We start from the raw sequence: 22,914 nt of genomic DNA, 5'->3' as shown, positions 1-22,914 counted from the left end.
CAAATAATTTTTAATATAATTGGTTTTTTTTGTCAAGAACTGCATATATTTATTAGAATTGTTTACGACACACTGAGATAAGGAAGTACTACAATCATGGTGTGTGTGGAGTGCATATTAAACATATTACAATAATCATAATTTACTTATATTCAATTAAGTTATAGGTAATATATACATATATGTATAATACAATTATTCAATTTACTTATTATGCTTAATACATTTATTTTATTCAGGCAATAACGGCAACAACTGGTAATTTAAATAACGATATAATGCACATGGACTGCACTGCATTATGTAACTTACATAATTGCAACAATACAATGACAAATGAAATAGATGCTTGGCATAGAAAAAAATAAGGAACCAAAGAAAAAAAATCAAAACATACATTTAAGAAAAATTATATAATTAAAAAAAAGTGTACAATAAAACTAAATTTATAGCAGTTGGTGTTACACATAAGCTCCGTTCAAGAGAATTAAAAAACCTAATACATGAAAAAAGTTAATTAAAAATAAACTATTATTTTTTAAATAAAAAATGAAAATAAAAAGCATTAATAAAAAAAAAAAATAATGAAGTAAATGTACTGATAAATTACAGAATGATCAATAAGACATCACTATGTAAACATAATTTATATGAATTATGGCACAAGATTTAAATGAACAAATAGATTCTTTTTATTTTTCCTATTAGCAGCACTTACTTTCTGTTATACAAAAAAAGGAATTTTTTAATGAGAAATAAGGCTGACAAAAAACTCAGAAAATATAACATTTTTAATTTAAAAAAGTATATCATATTAATGGAAAATATTTTGTATATTTCCCATGAGATATACAAACAAAAAAATTAAGTTAATGAAGTCAATAATAGAATGAAGAATATCTAGGATATCCTAATAGAATGAAGCCTTATAAGGAGAGAAAGGATAAAAAAAATAGTTGTTAAAAAAATCAATCTGTAATAATTGTCATGACCAATAAATTTACAAAGTTGAGTTTAGTAAAAAGGAATCATAATGTCAATATATTAAAAACCAAAACAATTCATTATTATAAACTGACAATTCACATAATTTGAAATAGGCATCTTTCATTTTTTTTTACCACTTTCCTCAGATCTTCTGGGTTAGTTAGGAATGAAAAACATTTTTAATTAAAAAGCAAGTGAGTTGCCATGTTACATTTTCAATTTAATAATTTATCTTTCAATTCTACGGAGGCTTTTTGATCATCCTGAATAAGTTTATAACAAATAACATTTAAAAAAAAAAACAAGAATTTTAATGTTAAAAAGAAAATGTTCTCATACACATCTTTACAAAAAAATTGACTAAATTGTAATAAAACAAATATATAATGGGGAAAAGCTATTATTTATTAAAAATCTAATTATATATATTATATTTATAAATTAATAATGTTTATAAAATATATTAATGCAATGTCTGATCATACTCATTGTACAATCAAATTTTCAAACTACAAACTAAGTTAAAAATAAATAAATTTACTTATTGTTAATTATTGTTCATCAAAATATCTAACAAACCTAACGTTTTAATTAAAACTTCTTAACGTAATTCTGATAATAACGATTAATCAATTTAACAAGCAATTTATTTTTTGTTTTTACAAATTATGATTGCTTTGAGGAGAATAATTAACAACATAATTAAAGGAATAATAAATTCAAAACTAGTTGAAGATTTTTAGTTTTTTATATAAAAAATAACTTTTTTTAAATCGGTAACATCACAAATGTTCAATATTTCACAAAAAACTATCACTGGCTAATTCATTGCAAATAATGTGGTCTTACATTATATAATAAATTACATTATCATGTTTACTATTATAAATACGTAATATATATAAAATATTGATCACAAATGTAACAGAGATTGCTTCTACGCTATTCATAATTAATGAACTTATTATGTGCATATGCACATTCTCTCAATTTATTCTCATTCAAACATAGATACATACACATACAAACACAGGACATGCATGCGTGCATTCATGTAAACGCATACATACACACAAGCATCCAACAGTTACGTCCTGTACGATCAGAAAATCCAAATTTTACCTGAGACACCTAAAATAACTGCAGGTACTATAAATATAATATTCTTGACAGGATTGCTTGATTAATTTACAAATTCATTATTTTTAAAATCAGGTTTTTAATTAATGTTTGAATCGGGTAGTTGCATCCCTTGTGTAAAATCTAAATAAGTTTTGAAATATTTTTTTTCAATAAGACTACAGAAAGCTACCCAAAAGTGGAATACATAAGTATTTAGTAAATAAACATCATGAAATTTTTTTTAATTACTGGCACAGAACTGATTCAATACTTGACAAAAATGTGCACCATAATTTATTTTTTTGACAGTTTAAAAAGAAAACTACTGCTACTATTACATCAATTATAACTACTGAAATACAAACATCTATTTTATTATCACTGGGTAACTTATTTCACAACAAATCCATATCACTTGTCATCATTATTAACACTCCAAAATTTTTTTAATAGCCAATTGTGTTGCCAATCCTAAATTGTGATAGGAAAATTATGTTTTCCTTTTATATTTATAACATAAATACATATTAAAAAAAAAAATATATATATATATATAAATGTATATAATTCTCTGTAATTAATAAATAACATTCACAGATAAACAAGTAGTAGAAAACATAAAAAGAAAAATATCAGAAATTTTTGCTAAGTGAAAATTAAAAATTGCAAAAACTTATAAATAAACAAATAATCCACGTAGCAACCATACCTGCAGTAAATAGTAAGTTTTATTGAAATACCAATATTTACTAGTCCTAAAGCTGACAAAAGCTGTACAGTTACTGCACAACAATGATGCATTAGATTCTTGTTGAATATACTCAACAAGGATATACACACACACATAAATATATATATATATATATATATTTGACAAACAGCAGCCAGCAGCACATTTATTACAAGAAAAAATATGATTTATTTTATAGTAAACATAACATACAAAAATTTGATAATAATATAGTTTTAGAAAAAAATATTTTTACTTAAAAATATTGACTAAAATTGTGCATAAATAAGAAATAAAAACCTACTTCAAATATATAAATTAAAAAAAGGAAAAACGTTAAGTAGTACTATACAGTAATTTTTTTCAAATAAGCATTAACAACTATGAAGAGAATAAAATATTTACTGCAGTTAAATAATCATGAAAAAAAAGAAAAAAGTTAATTAATCATTTTCTTTTTCGATTAAAAGTCTTCATTACACTAAGAACTTAAGCCACACATAAAAGCAGTATAAGTTCCACCTTAATATCTAATATACCAGAATTAATATAACATATATATATATATAAATTTTTATTTTTATAATATATTAAACTTATGATGAATAATCTAAAAGAGATGCATGTTATATTACTTTTATACAACAAGGTTGAAGCAGTAATATTATAACTATACATGGGAGGACTTATTATCTAAGCATTTTTTAATAATAATTATTACAGTGTAGCAACAGAAATAAAAAAATATTAACAATAATAATATATACTTTATAATAAACTTTTCAATAATATAATGAAACAATAGTATTATCATCAACAGATTTACAGGTATGTAAATTAACAGGTATTAATTTATGAGTACATAACAACTAATAAACAATATGTTTAATATTTACTTCAGCAACTTTGAACTGTAGAAATGCACACACAAAAAATGCATTCCTTAAAATCCTACACACACATTATGCACAACAAGAACTGGTATAATAAAGCATAACAGCTGAGAACAGTGTGTATGGCACCATGGCACATTCATGCTTAGGTTGTAGAACCAGGCTGGAAGTAGCGGATACCATTTATCTGAAACAGAATATAATTTTTTTCCTTAATTTATACTCTATTAGGGCAAAATAATAGCATTCTTATCTTATTTAGTTCTACATTAAACAGGTTAATAATTCTTATTTACACTGGGTCAGTGAGAACGAGTTATTAAAGAAAAACTTGTTTTAATTTAATTATCAAAGAAAACCTGTATGAATTACAGCAAATAATGAAAAGAAGAAAAAGATGTCCCATTTCAATGTCATAGTAAATTCAAAGCTCCATAATTCTGCGATAATAAAAAAAGTGTTAAGAACATATTGTAACAAGACCAGTATAACGAACCTGAGTAATGGATTCCTGCCAAATAAGAAGAAAGTAGTAGAAAATATAATAATGGAAAAAATCCAGAACAGGACTAAAAGGAATCCTCTTTCTATGGCTAACAGGTCCATTTTAACAATCATTCTTTATAATATTGCCAACAACACACCTACAACAAATGTTGTTCCATGAGAAGAATTACCGAACCAAAGTAGGAATTCATAGGAAATGTAAGGATTCTGATGATCATTTTCACACTTCAACTTGGGTAATTCTGCAGGTCAATAGGATAAGAGTATAAATACTCCACAAAAGACGAGTTAAGATCAGTATTAAGCAAGGAGTAAGAAGCGAGTATAAGCGTATGTGTTCAACGCAATTGTAAGACAGCGTTATCTGTCAACCTGTACTGCTGAACGGTGTGTTTGATGTGACATCACAAGTGTTCTAGTGTGGACAGTGAGTGACTGTGGAAAGTTGTTTGGTGAGTTACTGATTGAAAATTAGAGAACGGGATAAATTGTTAAATTCATTCATAAACTATTGGAGAGTTTTATTTGTGAACAGAACAGGTAGTTGCAATAAAATTATTTAGATTAATCTTATCTTCGTAGTAAAACAATACCAGTAGTTAAATGTGTAAATATTAGCAGTCATTATAATATCTTTCATCAATGGAGCTGAATTCTGGTTTTCATGTTTAACTACCTGTAAATGAATCTTATTGTTACTTGAAATTATTTATATTTTAATCAATGTTATTATTCGGTAATCATTGCTTATTATTATTATTATTATTATTATTATTATTATTGTTGTCATTGTTATTATTCATTTGTCTTATTTTACTTATGTTCTTAAACTAATAAATTGTAATTATATAAACATTTTTAAATTGTTAATCTCTCAATATCCTGATCAAGCCGCAACACATGACAATATTTAAGAACAGAAATTTACCTGCCATTTATGTTTTTTTAATGCATAATGTTAATATGACAGCTATGTAAAAGATCTCAGTTTTAAAGATATAAATAAATATTTTTTTCACTGAATTACACGTTTAATATCAATATTTCCAATAACCTTTTTGGGACTAACATACTGTAAATCCTAGTTCATTCTCAGACTTTTATTCTATTAAAGTTACTCATCTTTATGTAGTCATTCTCTGTATCATTTATCATTTCACAATCTCCAGGAATGAATATTATTTTAATTTATTTAAAATTTAAAATTATTTTTTTTTTTGCAAACAAATTTTAAAACAGAATTTTTATTAAAACATTAACAAAATTAAGCCTACTTTTGAACACAATTTTGGAGTCGTCAATTTCTACATTTTGAAAAGAATAAAACACATTTGAGGTTTTTTTTTAATTTATCTAATAATTCAAGCCAAGCAGTTGATCTATTATTAATGGCAAAATGAAGCGTACTAAGAATGTTCAAATATGTGTCTAGCCATCGTTTCTCAAAATATTGGTGAATGTAAATTTTTGGGCATTATTAGTGCTTTAACAATAAAAAATAAATTCTGGACATGAATGTGAAGAATCGGATACATTTACTAACAGAGTTCAAAAATCTTACAGAACCTAGTTTTAGAATGCTGGTAACAAGATTTTATTTTCTCTATTTCAGCTGCTAGTTGCAACCTGTCGATAATGCAAATAGTTCATTTTAAAGTCAATAAAGTGCAGCACATATCAGTGAAAGAATTATATTAGTTGCATTAACACAATGATAGTACTCAAAGGATAAAGTTCGAAAATGAGTTTACACAACCATAGTCTGTGCGGACAGTTTACTGTAGTCGTGTAAACGCAATACCAGGCCTGAAAAGGTTAAAGAATTTAAATTAAATTGTTGACATCAGCTGTTTGTAAGGAGAGAATAATGTCTATCAGAGTGAAACAATTCTAAAGAAAAGTAAAATGTCTGTTTCATATTCCACACTTACATGAAACAATTATATTCTGCTATAAAAGATGGTTGAGATTCCTGCCCATTTAATGCAAATTTTTTTTTGTTTACTATCTTTTTTCACACCATTGTTAATTGCAATTATGTAAATATTGTGAACTGTAATAACAAATTTAAAAAAAATATATAGTACTACGTTCTGAAAACTTTCAAAATTTTGTAACAAAATCTCTGTTTGTTACTTTGTTAGGAACTCTGTTGCTAAATATACATAATACAGTAATTTTGTAATTAATCTATCAACAAGTTATAAAACACTCAAATTAATGCTGTATAATAAACAAAACATCAGGGAAATTTTTCATGTAATTTACCATAATTCTTATATTATTTCTTTAAATAAATTAAAGTTACCAAGAGTAATACAGAAAAAAAAAGATTTAATATTGCATGTATGTGAAGGGCCAATTCACTTCTCCCTCAATAACACAACTTATCTGATGTATTGGTTTATCAAAATTATATTAGTTTAATAAAATTTATTTATTTCTATCATCCATTGACACCCAATTTAACTGGAAGCAATATGAGGATAACATGTTAAATTAAAGCATATGTTACCTCCAATAACTAACAATTTTTTAAAATTTTGGTGCTAGCCACTTTTTATAATATTGTACTCATTTTGCACCATACTAAACCTTTATTTATATACTACACACTATATACTATATTCCTATATTTATATACTATATAGTAAAATTCAAATATATATAATTCAACTTAATCCACCCAAGTGCAGATATAAGACAACTCTTACCTTATTTGTATATTTATAATTAAAAAAACAACAAAAATACTGATTTATACAATTTATGTGGGGTTTATAAGATAAAGTGAGGATATTGGAATGTTAAGATATGATATGGAATGTTAAGATCACACTACCAGAAAAACAGACAGAAAAAGATTACCTTTTTCTTCTACATGTGTAAAAGATAAAGGTGACATTTTTTATGCATGATTTTTCATAATATCCTTAAATAAACTGTAAAGAACAAGAATTAAATAGAAAAGAATAAGCACTAGTACGGTTTTCAAATTTTTCATTAAGTAGTTCATAAGATATACTACAATTTCTTTTCTGAAATATACTACAATTTTTGTTTCTTGTATTACATAAATCTGAAAAAAAAATTAAATTTTTGTGTAATGTAACTTATCAAACATCTTTTTTTATTCCTTTTTGCAATGTAGTGTTTGAAAAGATGTAGTAGTAGTAGAAGTAGTTTTTTTGTTTATATAAGCATATATTAATTGTAGTTATAAAATAAAAATATAGTCGATACAAAATGACATCATTTTGTATATATGAAATGTATTCAATTGCAGATATTGGTATACATCTACTGATTATATGGTACAGATGGGTGTGTTCACATAGTTGTCTGTTACAGTCTTAATTTGTTAAAATTTTATAATAATCTTTACAACATAAATATTTCAAACTTTGTTGTATTCTTGTTAAAACATGAATTACTTTTAACTTTAAGATCAAAATAAGAAGAGACAGAAAATAATAGACACAAGTTTTCATCTTCAACATGTGGAAATTGTGTTGTGAGGACTATACCTCTGGTAACTGAGTGTTGATAGCCCGCCACTAAGTAATTAAATATGAGGGCTATTCAGAAAGTAAGGAACGTTTTGGAATTTTAAAAACCAAGTACAAGAAAAACTTTTTATTATATACATGTAAAAGAGGGACTAAAATACTACTTTTCAACATAATCACCATGCAAATTCAGGCACTTATAGCGGTGGACAAGCTTTGAAATTCCTGTTATAGAATTCTGCCGCCTGTGATCTCAACCACTCAGTGACGCACCCATCTTGCATAAAATGTGTGGTAGCCTAGCTTCTGTGAAACAATTTCAAACAATAAAGTCCATGAAACTTGTGGGAAACATAGAGAAAGCTCAGTTATTGTGAAACAACGGTTTTCATGAATCTTTTTGTCAACTTTGGAGATAAGATCGTCAGTCACAATGCTCGGACGTCCACTCTTCTCTTTATCGTGAACGTTTGTTCGGCCATTTTTAAACTGAATGCACCACTTCCTGACAGAACTTTCACTCATTACGTTGTTCCCGTACACTTCACACAGTTCCCGATGAATTTCTATTGGTTTGAAGTTTTTGCCAACAAAAAACTAATCACAGACCGCACGTCACAACTGGCGGGATTTTCATTGCAGCACACATTTCAAATTTGAATATAAAAAAAACAGGCCATGTGGAGATGTTCCTGTTGTCATGGCTGGATGCTGACTGAGGTGCCGAGCACGAGCACACCAATATATACACAACTGGCATGCGCCTGGCGGCGTCAGGTGGAAATGTTCCTTACTTTCTGAATAGCCCTCGTATTTTGACAAGCAATTTTCTTTTATGGTTTAGAATGGTAAATGAAATAAATCTAATCTGATTGGAAAAACAATGGGGATCGCTCTTCCTAGCAACAGTGCAATATACTCACATATTTAAGGTAAATAAAATTAAATACTGGGTGTATATGAAAAAAAATATTGGGGTTTTAATTTGTTACAATATCTCTTGGATGATTGGATGAAGTGTGCAATGTCGATTTAAGGCTAGAATCAAAGACCAAAAATGACAGTTTTAATTGTTCGCATGGCTAATAGATTGATTCCCTATCTTTCTGACTGACAGTTCCACTAGCAAACATGGCGACTCCTAAACAGTAAACCTTCTGTGTTTTGCAGTTTGTCAAGTGTGAATCTGCAGTTACTGTTCAACATCCTTTCTGTAGAAAGTTTAATTGTGATCCTCCAACTGACAATAACATTCATTGATGGCATAATCAATTTGAAAAGGGAATATAATATAATCTGTGTAAAGGGAATCTTTCTTGTAAAGTCCTAAAAAGTCTGTTAGAAAGGCAAGCTGCAAATTAGCAATGCTGGTGATGAAAGAGTAGAATTTTTTAAGGAAATGCTTACAGTTGTTACTGGCTTTGAAGTCTACCGACTATGGTGTGTGAGCCTATTTCGCAATGAAACTGTTCCAGCATGAAGATTAAGGCTTTGTAAAGAATGACTTGATAATATTGGATCATCTTACTGAAAAAGTTAATACATATAATGTGAATATCTCATTCTGTATCTGGGGGTAAGAAAATCCTCATGAATTCAATATGAAAGGGACTCCCAAAAATTAAATGTTTGCTGTGTGATATCCAGATGGTAAATTTATGCACCATCTTTTTTTGAAGGACATTTTTCAATGGTTACTTGTTTGTTTAACTGTTGTTTGATTTTTCTTGGCCATCTATAATGGTAATTCAAGATTAACAATGTTAAAAATAATCATTATTTCTTCTTTTGTCAATAACATACACGCAAAAACACATAAAAGTTAAGGTGACAAAATCAAGATAGGCACATGAAGACATCTCTTCTCACAGTGCATTAAAATAATCTTGAGGTATGGATATCTCATATTTATGGACTAAAGAAAACTATTCAAAAAAATAACCTTTTGCATTATTGTACAACAATTCAACACTTCAACGTTATTGCAGTCACAAATAAATGTTTTTTCTTAATTAATATCACTTACGGTCATGTCATATTCTGTAATAAAAGCTGGTATTTCCAGTTGATCTGGGCTCATAACACTGTATAAGAATTCCACACCAGATAAACTCTGCACTTTCTGTTTAATAGCAGGAGCCATGAATGTGGTGAACCACCAAGTCATCATCTGTAACAATTCACATTACGTATAATGAAAGAAAAAGAAATGTAAATTAGTTGCTACAGTTGGTCTTAGCAATGAAAATACCATTCTTATTAGACTAATAATTTCACAATCATTTTGGTAATAGTTAGCCTACAAGATAGGATGGTATCAAGAGTCCAGCCAGCATTTTTTCACCTATCATTTCATTTTGTTAAAATAATTTAGTACATCTAGTCATAATACTAGAACAAATTTTATGATTTAAAAAAAATGATGTACAAGTGGCATCTTCTGAAGGTGAACATTACAAATGGCATCCAGTCATAAGGAATACTGCCAAAACTTAACCTTGGGAACATAGCAGACAGTAAATTTTAAATTGCAAATTCTTGATTCATAAAACATTCAGCTGTTACTATGAAGCTGATAGACCCTGCACGAATATTTTCCTGTTTACCACTAACAATATTCAGTGTGGATATGGTTCTGGAACTGTATTGGTGATGATGAACTTTTTCTGTAAGAAAAATTTATAGAAAACCCACATGTGTTATAAAGAGAAAATATAAATAATCAATTGCAAATTTATCCATTGTAGTTCCTACATATTCCACCAGATTTCAAGAAATACTACGAGATGTTATTCACTGAAACCCAACAGAAAATAACCCATCTGTTGTTTAGAATGCCTTTAAATATGAAAATTCATGCAGTGTACATGGACTGAAATAAACAAGAATTGAAAAATTTTGACATATTCAAAACACTCCTTTTTAAAACATCAACAAAAATAGAAATTCTCTAATATTCTAACTTTCTTTTTCTAAATAAATTCTATCTGTTAGATTATATAGAAAGATTGTATCAACGAGATATAGATCTCTCATTACCACAGCCTCCTACTACTGCTTTGATTAATGAAAATTGAAATACTGGATGAAATGAATAAAGACTAGTGAATACATAATAGTTTTTATTGTTCAGAAAAGTAAATATGGGTTAGTTAAAGTAAATACTGCACTTGAAGTAAAAAAACTTTTTTTTTTAGATTTTAATATTTATATGTATTTTCTTGTATTTGCTAATGTTTATTACAATAAATACTCAAATTTCAGCAAGGAAGGATGCCACAATACAATTTAATGTATAAAAGCATTTATTTTTTGAATTAGTCCTTTACTGTATAAATTATGAGTTAGGGCTACATGAAATAAAAAGAATCTGATTATAAAAACACAATATTTTTTATTTCAAATTAGTGAGTTTACATCTCAATAGTTTCTTTATAAGCACTGTTTTTCATTTAATATTTTTTCATTTATTTCAACATTTCATCTTTAATTATCACACCATGATCCATTTTAGTTACTCAAGTGATACTTCCATGAGCACAAGTCAATTTGCAACATTTTCAATTCACTGCGACATCTTTGTGAGAGAAATATCTTTCCACCTTTGTATTGCCAACATTCGTCTGGTTATTCAATCGAATAACAACTTATGTTTGGCATTCTTTCCATCTATTATATTAACAATGGATCAAGTACCAATCTATGTCTATTCTTGTAAAATACAATTCTAAATGATTGCATTTAACAATGTGTGTCATGATACCTTAAACCTATATCCAAATGTAAATGTTTGATTTTGTTTTCTACCTGAATGCTAAAGGTTCACTATGTTCCTCCACTCTTTGCTTTTTGTCTTCTTTCATCGAAGGTAATAAATAGTTTTTATTGTAAAACCAAACATTTCAATTCATCCATGGAAGTTCCCATCAACTGTTTTGCTAGTATACTAATTCAGCAGGATTTTTTTTTTCATTTTCACAATATTTAACTACAATCACTGTCATTAATGACAATAATTCAAAAATTTTAAGTGTTCACATTTGCAACATATTAAACCTTTAAAATGTAACTCATCTAAATCATAATATTTTTTTGTAGATTTTTTCTCGTCTGCAATTTCATCACATTTCATATGCAGGTTTCTCCAAAGTAATCTAATTATAATATTTATGCATTAATATAAATGGTCACGATTGCACTACAAACACTTTTTTCTATTTTCCAAGTCGGTTTGAAGCAACATTAAAAATTGTCCAGTATTTACAAAAACTATTTACTAAGTAAAAGGGAGTTTATTTAGATACATATTTATAGAAAATAAATTATATAGTTTATAGTAAATACTACCAGCATATGCAAAAACTGAAAAGTTCCGATTTTTTATTGACATGTATTTACTGAAAAACGAATCAGTAAAAACAAATATGTATTTTATTCTCTAAACCAATTCTGACTTTTTCCATAACTTATTCTTTTGAAGGAGAATAAAAAAAATAAAAATCAGTTTTCCCATTGTAAATGCAAATAAAATCTATAATGAAATGGAGGAAGCAACACAAACATCCAGAATTTAATCTTTCGTGCATGTTTACCCTAAATGTTATTAATTAAACACTAGTAAAAATTACTGAATATAAACAACTACTCACTTTAGTCCAAAATGTTGGATGAACTACGTAAAAGGCCTTTAAATTTTTCTTATACCTGGAATAAAGAATAAAATAAGATACTTTAGTCATTTCAAGCACACAAAACAAACACACACAAACATATTAATACAAATAGATACATACACCCATTTACCACTTAGACATAACAGAACTTAAATGTTTAAGCAACAATAAAGTTAATTACTACATGGTAGAGCAGTAAAGATTAAAGAAATAGGTCAGAATAGAGTGAAAGAATATAACGCAATTAAGTTTGTCACTTCAAATCCAAATGTCATTCATAAGACATGTTATTTTGAGAAAGAAAAATCAGGTTTAGATCAGATTTCAATGACTTTGTTGGTTTTACTACTTTTCTTTCCAGTTCTGTTTTCTGGAACAAATTCCAGTTAAAATACAATAATAGTATAATTAAAAAGTTGCACACTAAAACAGGTAAGCATACATTTATTATACATCAGCAGCTTTAACTTGACTTCCAATATCATCACATACATCTTTTATGGTAACTTATAATTTTATTTAAGTTTATGTCAGAATGTTGGGAAAAACATTATCAATTTTTGAAATAATTATGAACACAATCTTGAAAAAAAATTCTAAACTAAAAACATTAACATTTTTGAGAAACCTACTTGATTTTTATAAAATTATTTTAATTTAATAAAAATAATTTTAAATTGAAAGTAAACACCTGATCAAAGTTAAAATGAATTTTTCATAATTTTATAATTCAATAATTTTTTAAGATACGAAAAAGAAATTCATAATTTTCACATATGATAAAAAGCTAAAAAAGTATTTTCCTTGAGGCTTCTTCATATTATTTTTATAGATATTGTTGGTAATTATCTTGTGCTTATGATTATTATAACTACTATAATAAAAGAAAGAATACATTACCAATGTTCTTTCTTTCTGGATAAGTAGTTATATTTAATATCTGTGCTTGGATACTAATTATTTTTTTATTGATTTTTTTCAAGAAAAATACAGTATTACTTAGGTTGCACAGTGGGTTTGGGGGATAAAATTGTATTTTCTAATGTTTTGGAATATGAGGAATACAAAAATACCATTCACTTAAAATAATTTATATATATATATATATATTTTTTTTTTTTTACTTTTACTTAATATTTACAAAAGTGCTGCTATCTATAGCAGATTTGATAAGAAAATCATTATCAAACTCTGTCTGCAGATTAATCAAGCTGAATTTTTGTCTATAGTAAAATTTGGTACTACGTATTAACGCCACCGCAGCTAAAGCTTTATTTAAAAACAAAGTAGTCAATCAGATTTCAGTGGAAAAGATTCAAAACAGTCTCTTTATTAATTTTAATAAATGGTTATTTATATTTATTTATTTTATATATAATTTAACCAAACTTAACCTACACTCGCTAACCTTGACTAATTAACAAGAGTGTTTTGATTATTTAATAATAAATAATTGCAATAATTACTGAATTTATTAAATAAATACTCAAAAAATTACGGTTAATTAGTCAAGGTTAGCGAGCGAAGCGAGCGTAGGTTAAGTTTGGTTAAATTATATTTATAAAATAAATAAATATAAATAACCATTTATTAAAATTAATAAAGAGACTGTTCATTTTCCACCAAAATCCGATTGACTACTTTGTTTTTAAATAAAGCTGTAGTTGTGGTGGCGTTAATACGTAAGTACCTAAAATTCATAAAGTATTAATACAGTACTGTACATAGTGGTTGGCCACAAGCATGTACAGGAAATTAAAAAAATAATATTCTAATAGCAAACTTAATTTTTGACTGCATATTTTACACTGTATAGGTGATAATTTAAATATCTTAATGTGTAATTTTAAAGTTTTTTTTTTTTCATCAACTGACAATGAGGGAAAATCCTTTAAAGTGCTTTTGATGCACAAATGAAGAAGTAAGATAAGAAACATTTAGATTCTATACTGTGATGGATTGCTGAGTTTTACTTTTAGTCTTTAATATATTTAGTAAATATATATATATATAAAATTAGTACAGAGGAAGATATGAGCAACAATACAGGAAGAATTGATTTTACTACATTTTTATTGAAATTTAGATATGCTGTAGTAGTATATCAAAAGTTGTGCATGTGACCATTTGATAGAAATTGGTTGAGCTGTTCCTGAGTTATGATCAATTTAAGGTCAACAACTGATAACATAACCTTAATTTGATGTACTTTTTTGGTTGCATGGTGAAATTGGCGGTTGGAAACGAATTTCCTTTACGTTTTGAGGTATGAAGATTACAAATATACCATTCATGTATCAAATTTTGACTCAAAAATTTCCAAAACTGCTACATAATTAAACTGAAATTTAGATATGCCAGTCTCTGTGGTGCAAATGGTAGTGTCTCGACCTTTCATCCGGAGGTCCCGGGTTCAAATCCTGATCGGGCATGACATTTTCACACACGCTACAAAATCATTCATTTCATCCTCTGAAACATACCTAATGGTGGTATCAGAAGTGAAAAAAAAAGTGCTGTAGTAATGCATCTTAAGTAAAGCATGTTAAAATTTGATACAAATTGGTTGAGTTATGTTCAATTTATGGTTGACAACATACAACATAATTTCAATTTGAGGTCATGTTGAAATAAAATTGGTGTACTTTTCATTTCATATGCTATTATGCAGTGAGTCACAGTGGTGAGTGAGTTTAAACTTAGATCCTCGTGTATAAGGTTTACTCATTATTTTTAATCATTTAATCAAATTACGGTTATAAAAATTTAATTTTCCTATGAACAGAAAATATATTTAATATTAAATAAAATAAAAAATTTTATTTTATTTAATAAAATAAAATTTAATAAAACCACTTTTATTAAATTTTAACAATTTAATAAAATTGTTAAAATTTAATTAACCACCACTTAATTTTCACATCCCCCTCTATGAATCATGAGACCTTGCCGTTCGTAAGGGGGCTTGAGTGCTTAGGGATACAGAGTAGCTGGACCGAAGGTGCAACCATATCGGAGAGGTATCTGTTGAGAGCTAGACTAAGGAATGATTCCTGAAAGAGGGCAGCAGCTCTTTCAGTAGTTGTTAGGGGCGTGAGCCACAATGCCTTAAACAGCCATATCAACATCACTCAGTCCTCTGAGTACTGCGCAGCTGAAAGCAATGGAAAACTACAGCTGTTTTTTTCCAAGAAAATGTGGCTCTCTGCATTTTCATATAGCAATGATGGAGGCGCCTTCCTTCGTAAAATATTCTGGAGGTAAAATAGTCCCCCGTTCGGATCTCCGGGTGGGGACTACTAAGAAAGGGGTCACCAGAAAACTAAAAAATAACATTCTACGAGTCGGAGTGTGGAATGTTGGAAGCTTGAAAAAGGTTGGTAGGCTAGAAAATTTAAAAAGGGAAATGGGTAGGATGAAGGTGGATATAGTAGGAATTAGTGAGGTTCAGTGGGAAGAGGAAGGCGACTTTTGGTCAGGTGATTTTAGAATAATAAACTCAGCTTCAAATAATGGGCAGGCAGGAGTAGGTTTCGTGATGAACAAGAAGATAGGGAGGAGAGTGGAGTATTTCAAGACGCATAGCGATAGAATCATTGTAATAAGGATAAAATCAAAACCTAAACCGACAACGATTGTTAACGTCTATATGCCTACAAGCGCCCATGATGATGATGAGGTAGAGTGTGTATACGAAGAGATTGATGAAGCAATTAAACACGTAAAAGGAGATGAAAATTTAATAATAGTTGGAGATTGGAATGCAAGCACTGGAAAAGGCAAGGAAGGAAATATAGTGGGTGAATACGGGCTGGGCAAAAAGAATGAAAGAGGGGACCGACTTATAGAGTTTTGCACGAAGTATAATTTAGTAATTGCCAAAACCCAATTTAAAAATCATAATAGAAGAATATACACTTGGAAAAAGCCAGGTGATACGGCAAGGTATCAGATAGATTATATCATGGTTAAGCAAAGATTTAGAAATCAACTCGTTGACTGCAAAACTTACCCTGGAGCAGACATTGATAGCGACCATAATTTGGTGATAATGAAATGGGGTTTGGTGATAATGATTGGGGGTTTAAAAACCTGAAGAAAAGGTGTCAGATGAATCGGTGGAATTTAGAGAAGCTTGAGGAAGAGGAGATAAAGAAGATTTTTGAGGAGGACATCGCAAGAGGTCTGAGTAAAAAAGATAAGGTAGTAAATGTAGAAGAAGAATGGGAGAATGTTAAAAAGGAAATTCTTAAATCAGCAGAAGCGAACTTAGGTGGAATAAAGAGAACTGGTAGAAAACCTTGGGTTTCAGACGATATATTGCAGCTGATGGATGAACGTAGAAAATATAAGAATGCTAGTGATGAAGAAAGTAAAAGGAACTATCGGCAATTAAGAAATGCTATAAACAGGAAGTGCAAACTGGCGAAAGAAGAGTGGATTAAAGAAATGTGTTCAGAAGTGGAAAGAGAAATGAACATTGGTAAAATAGACGGAGCATACAGGAAAGGTAAGGAAAATTTTGGGGTACATAAATTAAAATCTAATAATGTGTTAAACAAAGATGGAACACCAATATATAATATGAAAGGTAAAGTCGATAGATGGGTGGAATATATTGAAGAGTTATACGGAGGAAATGAATTAGAAAATGGTGTTATAGAGGAAGTTGAGGAGGATGAAATGGGAGAAACAATACTGAGATCTGAATTTAAGAGAGCATTAAAAGATTTAAATGGCAGAAAGGCTCCTGGAATAGACGGAATACCTGTAGAATTACTGCGCAGTGCAGGTGAGGAAGCGATTGATAGATTATACAAACTGGTGTGTAATATTTATGAAAAAGGGGAATTTCCATCAGACTTCAAAAAAAGTGTTATAGTCATGATACCAAAGAAAGCAGGAGGAGATAAATGTGAAGAATACAGAACAATTAGTTTAACTAGTCATGCATCAAAAATTGTAACTAGAATTCTATACAGAAGAATTGAGAGGAGAGTGGAGGAAGTGTTAGGAGAAGACCAATTTGGCTTTAGGAAAAGTATAGGGACAAGGGAAGCAATTTTAGGCCTCAGATTAATAGTAGAAGGAAGATTAAAGAAAAACAAACCAACATACTTGGCGTTTATAGACCTAGAAAAGGCATTCGATAATGTAGACTGGAATAAAATGTTCAGCATTTTAAAAAAATTAGCGTTCAAATACAGAGATAGAAGAACAATTGATAACATGTACAGGAACCAAACAGCAACAGTAATAATCGAAGAACATAAGAAAGAAGCCGTAATAAGAAAGGGAGTCCGACAAGGATGTTCCCTATCTCCATTACTTTTTAATCTTTACATGGAACTAGCAGTTAATGATGTTAAAGAACAATTTAGATTTGGAGTTAACAGTACAAGGTGAAAAGATAAAGATGCTACGATTTGCTGATGATATAGTAATTCTAGCCGAGAGTAAAAAGGATTTAGAAGAAACAATGAATGGCATAGATGAAGTCCTACGCAAGAACTATCGCATGAAAATAAACAAATACAAAACAAAAGTAATGAAATGTATTAGAAATAACAATGATGGACCAATGAATGTGAAAATAGGAGGAGAAAAGATTATGGAGGTAGAAGAATTTTGTTATTTGGGAAGTAGAATTATTAAAGATGGACGAAGCAGGAGCTACATAAAATGCCGAATAGCACAAGCTAAACGAGCCTTCAGTAAGAAATATAATTTGTTTACATCAAAAATTAATTTAAATGTCAGGAAAAGATTTTTGAAAGTGTATGTTTGGAGTGTCGCTTTATGTGGAAGTGAAACTTGGACAATTGGAGTATCTGAGAAGAAAAGATTAGAAGCTTTTGAAATGTGGTGCTATAGGAGAATGTTAAAAATCAGATGGGTGGATAAAGTGACAAATGAAGAGGTATTGTGGCAAATAGATCAAGAAAGAAGCATTTGGAAAAATATAGTTAAAAGAAGAGAGAGACTTATAGGCCACATACTAAGGCATCCTGGAATAGTCGCTTTAATATTGGATGGACAGGTAGAAGGGAAAAATTGTGTAGGCAGGCCACGTTTGGAATATGTAAAACAAATTGTTAGGGATGTAGGATGTAGAGGGTATACTGAAATGAAACGACTAGCACTAGATAGGGAATCTTGGAGAGCTGCATCAAACCAGTCAAATGACTGAAGACAAAAAAAAAAGTTTTCACATTTAATTTATGTTTTGTGTATTTCTTGTGCATATAATTATATAAAAAAATACACAAAATAAAATAACAAAAACTGAGTCATAATAATTTTTTTAAACTGTATTATTAATTGAAATAACAGGATATTTAGAAACTATTTTCTCTCTTCACTTTTCCAAAATGTTGGTTAATATGATGTAACACTTAAGCATAATAAATCAATTTTCTACTACTTAGAAAATATATTAATGCAATTACAGATAATTTTACAAAAATCTAGTAGCTAATGTTAATCTACTTAACAAAATTTTTTATTCTAACTGCATTCTGGGAGTTATAACAACATAGTCTTTTCAAATGAAATTTAGATATAATTAAAAATTTAATCCAAGCTTTTGAACTGTGAATTTTATATAAAGTATTTTTGAGTTGCACATATTTCAATTAAATTTTCATTTTGAAGGTGCTTTATATTTTAAGGCTAATAAACAGTACAATATTTTTACTTATATCAATTAAAAACATTGAAATAAATACAAATTATTAAATGCATTTTAAAATCATCTACGATTTTATAAATCTAATGGAATTCATATATATATATATATATATAAATAAAGATAATTTAAAAAACTGAAGATATATTTTGTTCACATATGAGGGTTGTTTCAAAAGTTATCGGCCTGACAGAAAAACCAGAAAATGCTATTTTTTTATTTTTCAATGGTTTTTCAAATCATGAAATTCGATATACTTAGCTCAATGACTTCTAACTCTTTAATACTTAAGTATAACACGGTTTATCCAACCAAACTCTGCTAAATAAGCGGTTGTCTCACCTTTGATCTTATTATTTGAAGTGAATCTTCATCCTGCAAACCATTTCTTCAAGTATGGCAAGAAGTAATTGCTGGGAAATAAATCTGGCAAACTTACTTAGTACTTTGAAGTGTAACCATGAAGTTTTGCATCAACAACCCAAGATTGTTTGCAGGCTCAATGTCGTGGTGAAAAGCACTTTTTTTGCTAGACATGGACGTTTGTCTCTTCATTGGACGATATTGAAGTTAATACTCATTGGTGATGGTACTGCCAGATAGGATTTTCCTGGTAATTTACAAGCAAAACACCACAAGAATTCCAAAAAAAAAAAAAAACAGTCATGATTTTTTCTGCAGATGGAACCATTTTCGCTTTCATCTACTCCCAATCACTATTTAGTCTTTGGCATATAATGATGAATCCATGATTCATGTACTGTTATAAAACATAGAAGAAACTTGGTAGAATTGCATTTAAATAAGTCAAACACACCTGAGAAGTGTTCAGTCAAATTCATTTTAAATGAAATGTTCAGTCGACTGTTAATATAAATGCGGCAACCATTGGGAAGAAAGTTTTTCCACAGTCAAAATTTAATGTAAAATGTAGTGGACGCTGTCTATTGAGATATTTGCAATGTCAATAAACTTGTGTATCTTAAGTCAGGAATCATTTAATAAGACTGGATTTAGTAACAATTTTTTCAGTTGTAGTGGTTTCTTCATTCATCTTGAATGGATGTGCAACCCCATTTAAATTCAGCAGCCTGAATTTAATCAACAAAGGGGAAGAACTCTTTACAACATAATCTAATTCTTTTATCCATTGGGGTCAAACATTTTAAAACAAAATACTTTATAACAGCTCAAACTTCAATTTTATCCGTTTTTCAAAAAATGCAAAAACTTGTTTTATTTACTCGATTGCCGCTGAAGATATGTGCTTCAAAATTGCAGTAAGCCATCTAAAGGATCATGCTCAATAAGTATCATAGTCATTTGGTCATACTAGTGCCACCTTTGTTTTAGGTCGAGAACATTCTAAACAATCCTAGTATATGCTAAATACCCAAATTTTTGTTTGATATTCAACAGAAAATCATAAACTTACCAATAAGAAAATAATAACCTTAACTAATGAGAAAACCGTAAATCATTATTTTTTTTATAAGCAACAAAAAACTATTTTTACATAAATTATCCATTGGGCAGATCATAAACTGTGACATGCACCACTTAGGGAGCAAACAGGTATGGCAGTGTTATAACACAGTAAATTTAAACAGTTTCCATCAATTTTTCATTTGTGGTTTTAAAAATCTATTTTTTATTTATTTTTTTCCATTTATTTACTTTTACATTGCAATTATTTATACCAAAATTAGTATGAAAAATAAAAAAAAAACATTTAAAAACGTGTGTCTATTAGACACAACTGCAATAGTTACAAAGAAAAAAAAGAAAGAAGATGAGAGGAGGATAAGTATATTTATATATATATTTCTTTTTTGGATTACTGACAATAATCAAATTTCCACAGGATGTCATAATAGGAAAATAGTAGCTCAACAACCCATGGGACGGATTACATGTACAAACAACACTCGAACACAATTACTCTCTCAATTTCTTTATCCAACACTCCGAAACAGTATAAATAGAGCAGCACAGCCCATCAGAAACCAGTTGTGTACAGTATGATCAACAAGGATGTTACAGACTGCATAATACATGTACACTGTGAACACGGCGAAATTCAATGTAATTGTATTTATTGTGGAAATAGAGATCAACAGTGCATCAGTGCATCAGGTGGTTTACACTGTTAAAAACGCAGAAGAAAAACAAGAATTTTTAAACAACTTCTGGAACAAGCAAAGATCACAGGATGAATTCGAAGATGGGCTTTATCGAGAATACCAATGACAACTTGAAGAACAGCAGCAACAGATCACCAAATATACAGGTAATATTCAATCAATTAATAATGAAAATGTAAAGATTAACAGACTCGACGAGAGAATGGGCATGGCCAAATCAGATAACAGACAGACAATAATACCCAACAATAACGAACAAATATGGGAAAACAATTTATATTGTACCGAGACATTACATGACAATACTGACCCTAATGATGAATGAGATAACGCTGACGAACAACCAAATAAAAGACAAAGGAGGTGACACAAAGAACATAAACATCATTACGATGGTGTCTTTAAATAAAGGATTATAATTTCATAATAATTATTACTCTTTCTTATACACTTCTTTTTAATAATTATATTACAAAAATTTCCAACTTTAATAATTACTATGTAGCTAGCTGAACCAGTTGTGAAAACCAATGTAAACAAATGTTTTTTATATTATGTATGTATTAATGATAATATTTCTCTGTCATCATAATATGAATCAATTACACAGTAATATTAACATTTTTATCATATATTTTTGGATAATTATGATAGTTAACTTCACAAGATTCATTCTGTGACATTTAAGCTATAGCTCCTACCGATTGTTTAACTGGATACTTTCACCTGTTAAAGAATTCTGAGGATGGAACTCAGAAGAACCACCAACAGTGAAACTGTTGGTACCTTTAGGGAAATGATTTACTGCTGCAAATATTTAAACTGGTTAAGCCAAAACTATTGATCAGATCTCCTGAGGGATTATAAATGGATGGATGTTCACCACATGGAGGAGTCTGACAAACATTTTTGGGTGGGTGAGGTTACTTATCTCATTTCAATAACTCTCTGTGTATTATGAACCTCTTACCTTTCCAGTGGGTTTTGCGTAGGCACTTGCTACACACCTATGCAATCTGTATTACGCATGTAGAATCCTCTTTGAAATACTGTGTTCTTGGCATTTTTGTGGTTTGATAGAGGCGGCTCTCTACATACTTATATGAATACTTCCTTCATATTGTTTCCTATTAAATAACAATAATAAAAGCCCAAGCCGGTGCTAAGATGCTTATCATGTAAATCTGGACTGTTAATCCTTCCTAATAATGTACTACACAAAAAAGTACACTAATTCATAGCCTTAAAATAGCTTTTCTTTTTTTCTAAATTGAATTTCATTTCATTTATAAAAAATGATGAGAAAATAATTTCTCAATTAAACTTCTAATTAAGATAAACTTCATTTAGACTGTAACTGCATTATACTTCTCATGATGTGGATACACATTTAGTAAAAACTTGTTCCATTCACTTTAACCATAAAACTTACCATTTGCTTGTCATCTTAGCATGCAATTATTTTTACTCGTTACTATTTTTCAAGTATTTCTAAGCGTTTAAATATGATTTTCTCTATAAGCAGATCAACCCACAGAATAAAAGAATGAAGAAAATTAATAAATATTTTTGTTTAGGTTTAAAGGTTTATTTATCTCCATAAACTAAACGTTTTTATTTTTAACCGTTTTGTATATTTATACAAAACATGCAGTTTAATA

The 22,914-nt window shown here is 28.8% G+C and overlaps 1 protein-coding gene across 2 annotated transcripts in view; it reads right to left on the bottom strand.

The window, feature by feature from the left end:
• Positions 1-394: 394 nt before the first annotated feature.
• Positions 395-22,914, bottom strand: part of LOC142318976 (protein GDAP2 homolog) — a 322,594-nt gene continuing 300,074 nt past the window's right edge. For both annotated transcript variants that reach the window (XM_075355719.1, XM_075355728.1), the window contains exons 11-13: positions 12,398-12,452; positions 9,775-9,918; positions 395-3,919 (exon numbers count right to left, since the gene is read on the bottom strand). In XM_075355719.1, the coding sequence (XP_075211834.1) occupies positions 3,878-3,919; positions 9,775-9,918; positions 12,398-12,452 (241 nt within the window). In that variant the 3' untranslated portion in view covers positions 395-3,877. The remainder of the gene's footprint in view (positions 3,920-9,774; positions 9,919-12,397; positions 12,453-22,914) is intronic.

Source organism: Lycorma delicatula, chromosome 1 (assembly GCF_047948215.1).
Source record: "Lycorma delicatula isolate Av1 chromosome 1, ASM4794821v1, whole genome shotgun sequence".
NCBI classification, from domain to species: Eukaryota; Metazoa; Arthropoda; class Insecta; order Hemiptera; family Fulgoridae; genus Lycorma; species Lycorma delicatula.
Note: the sequence above shows the minus strand (reverse complement) of the source record. Positions and strands in the feature narration are given on the sequence as shown.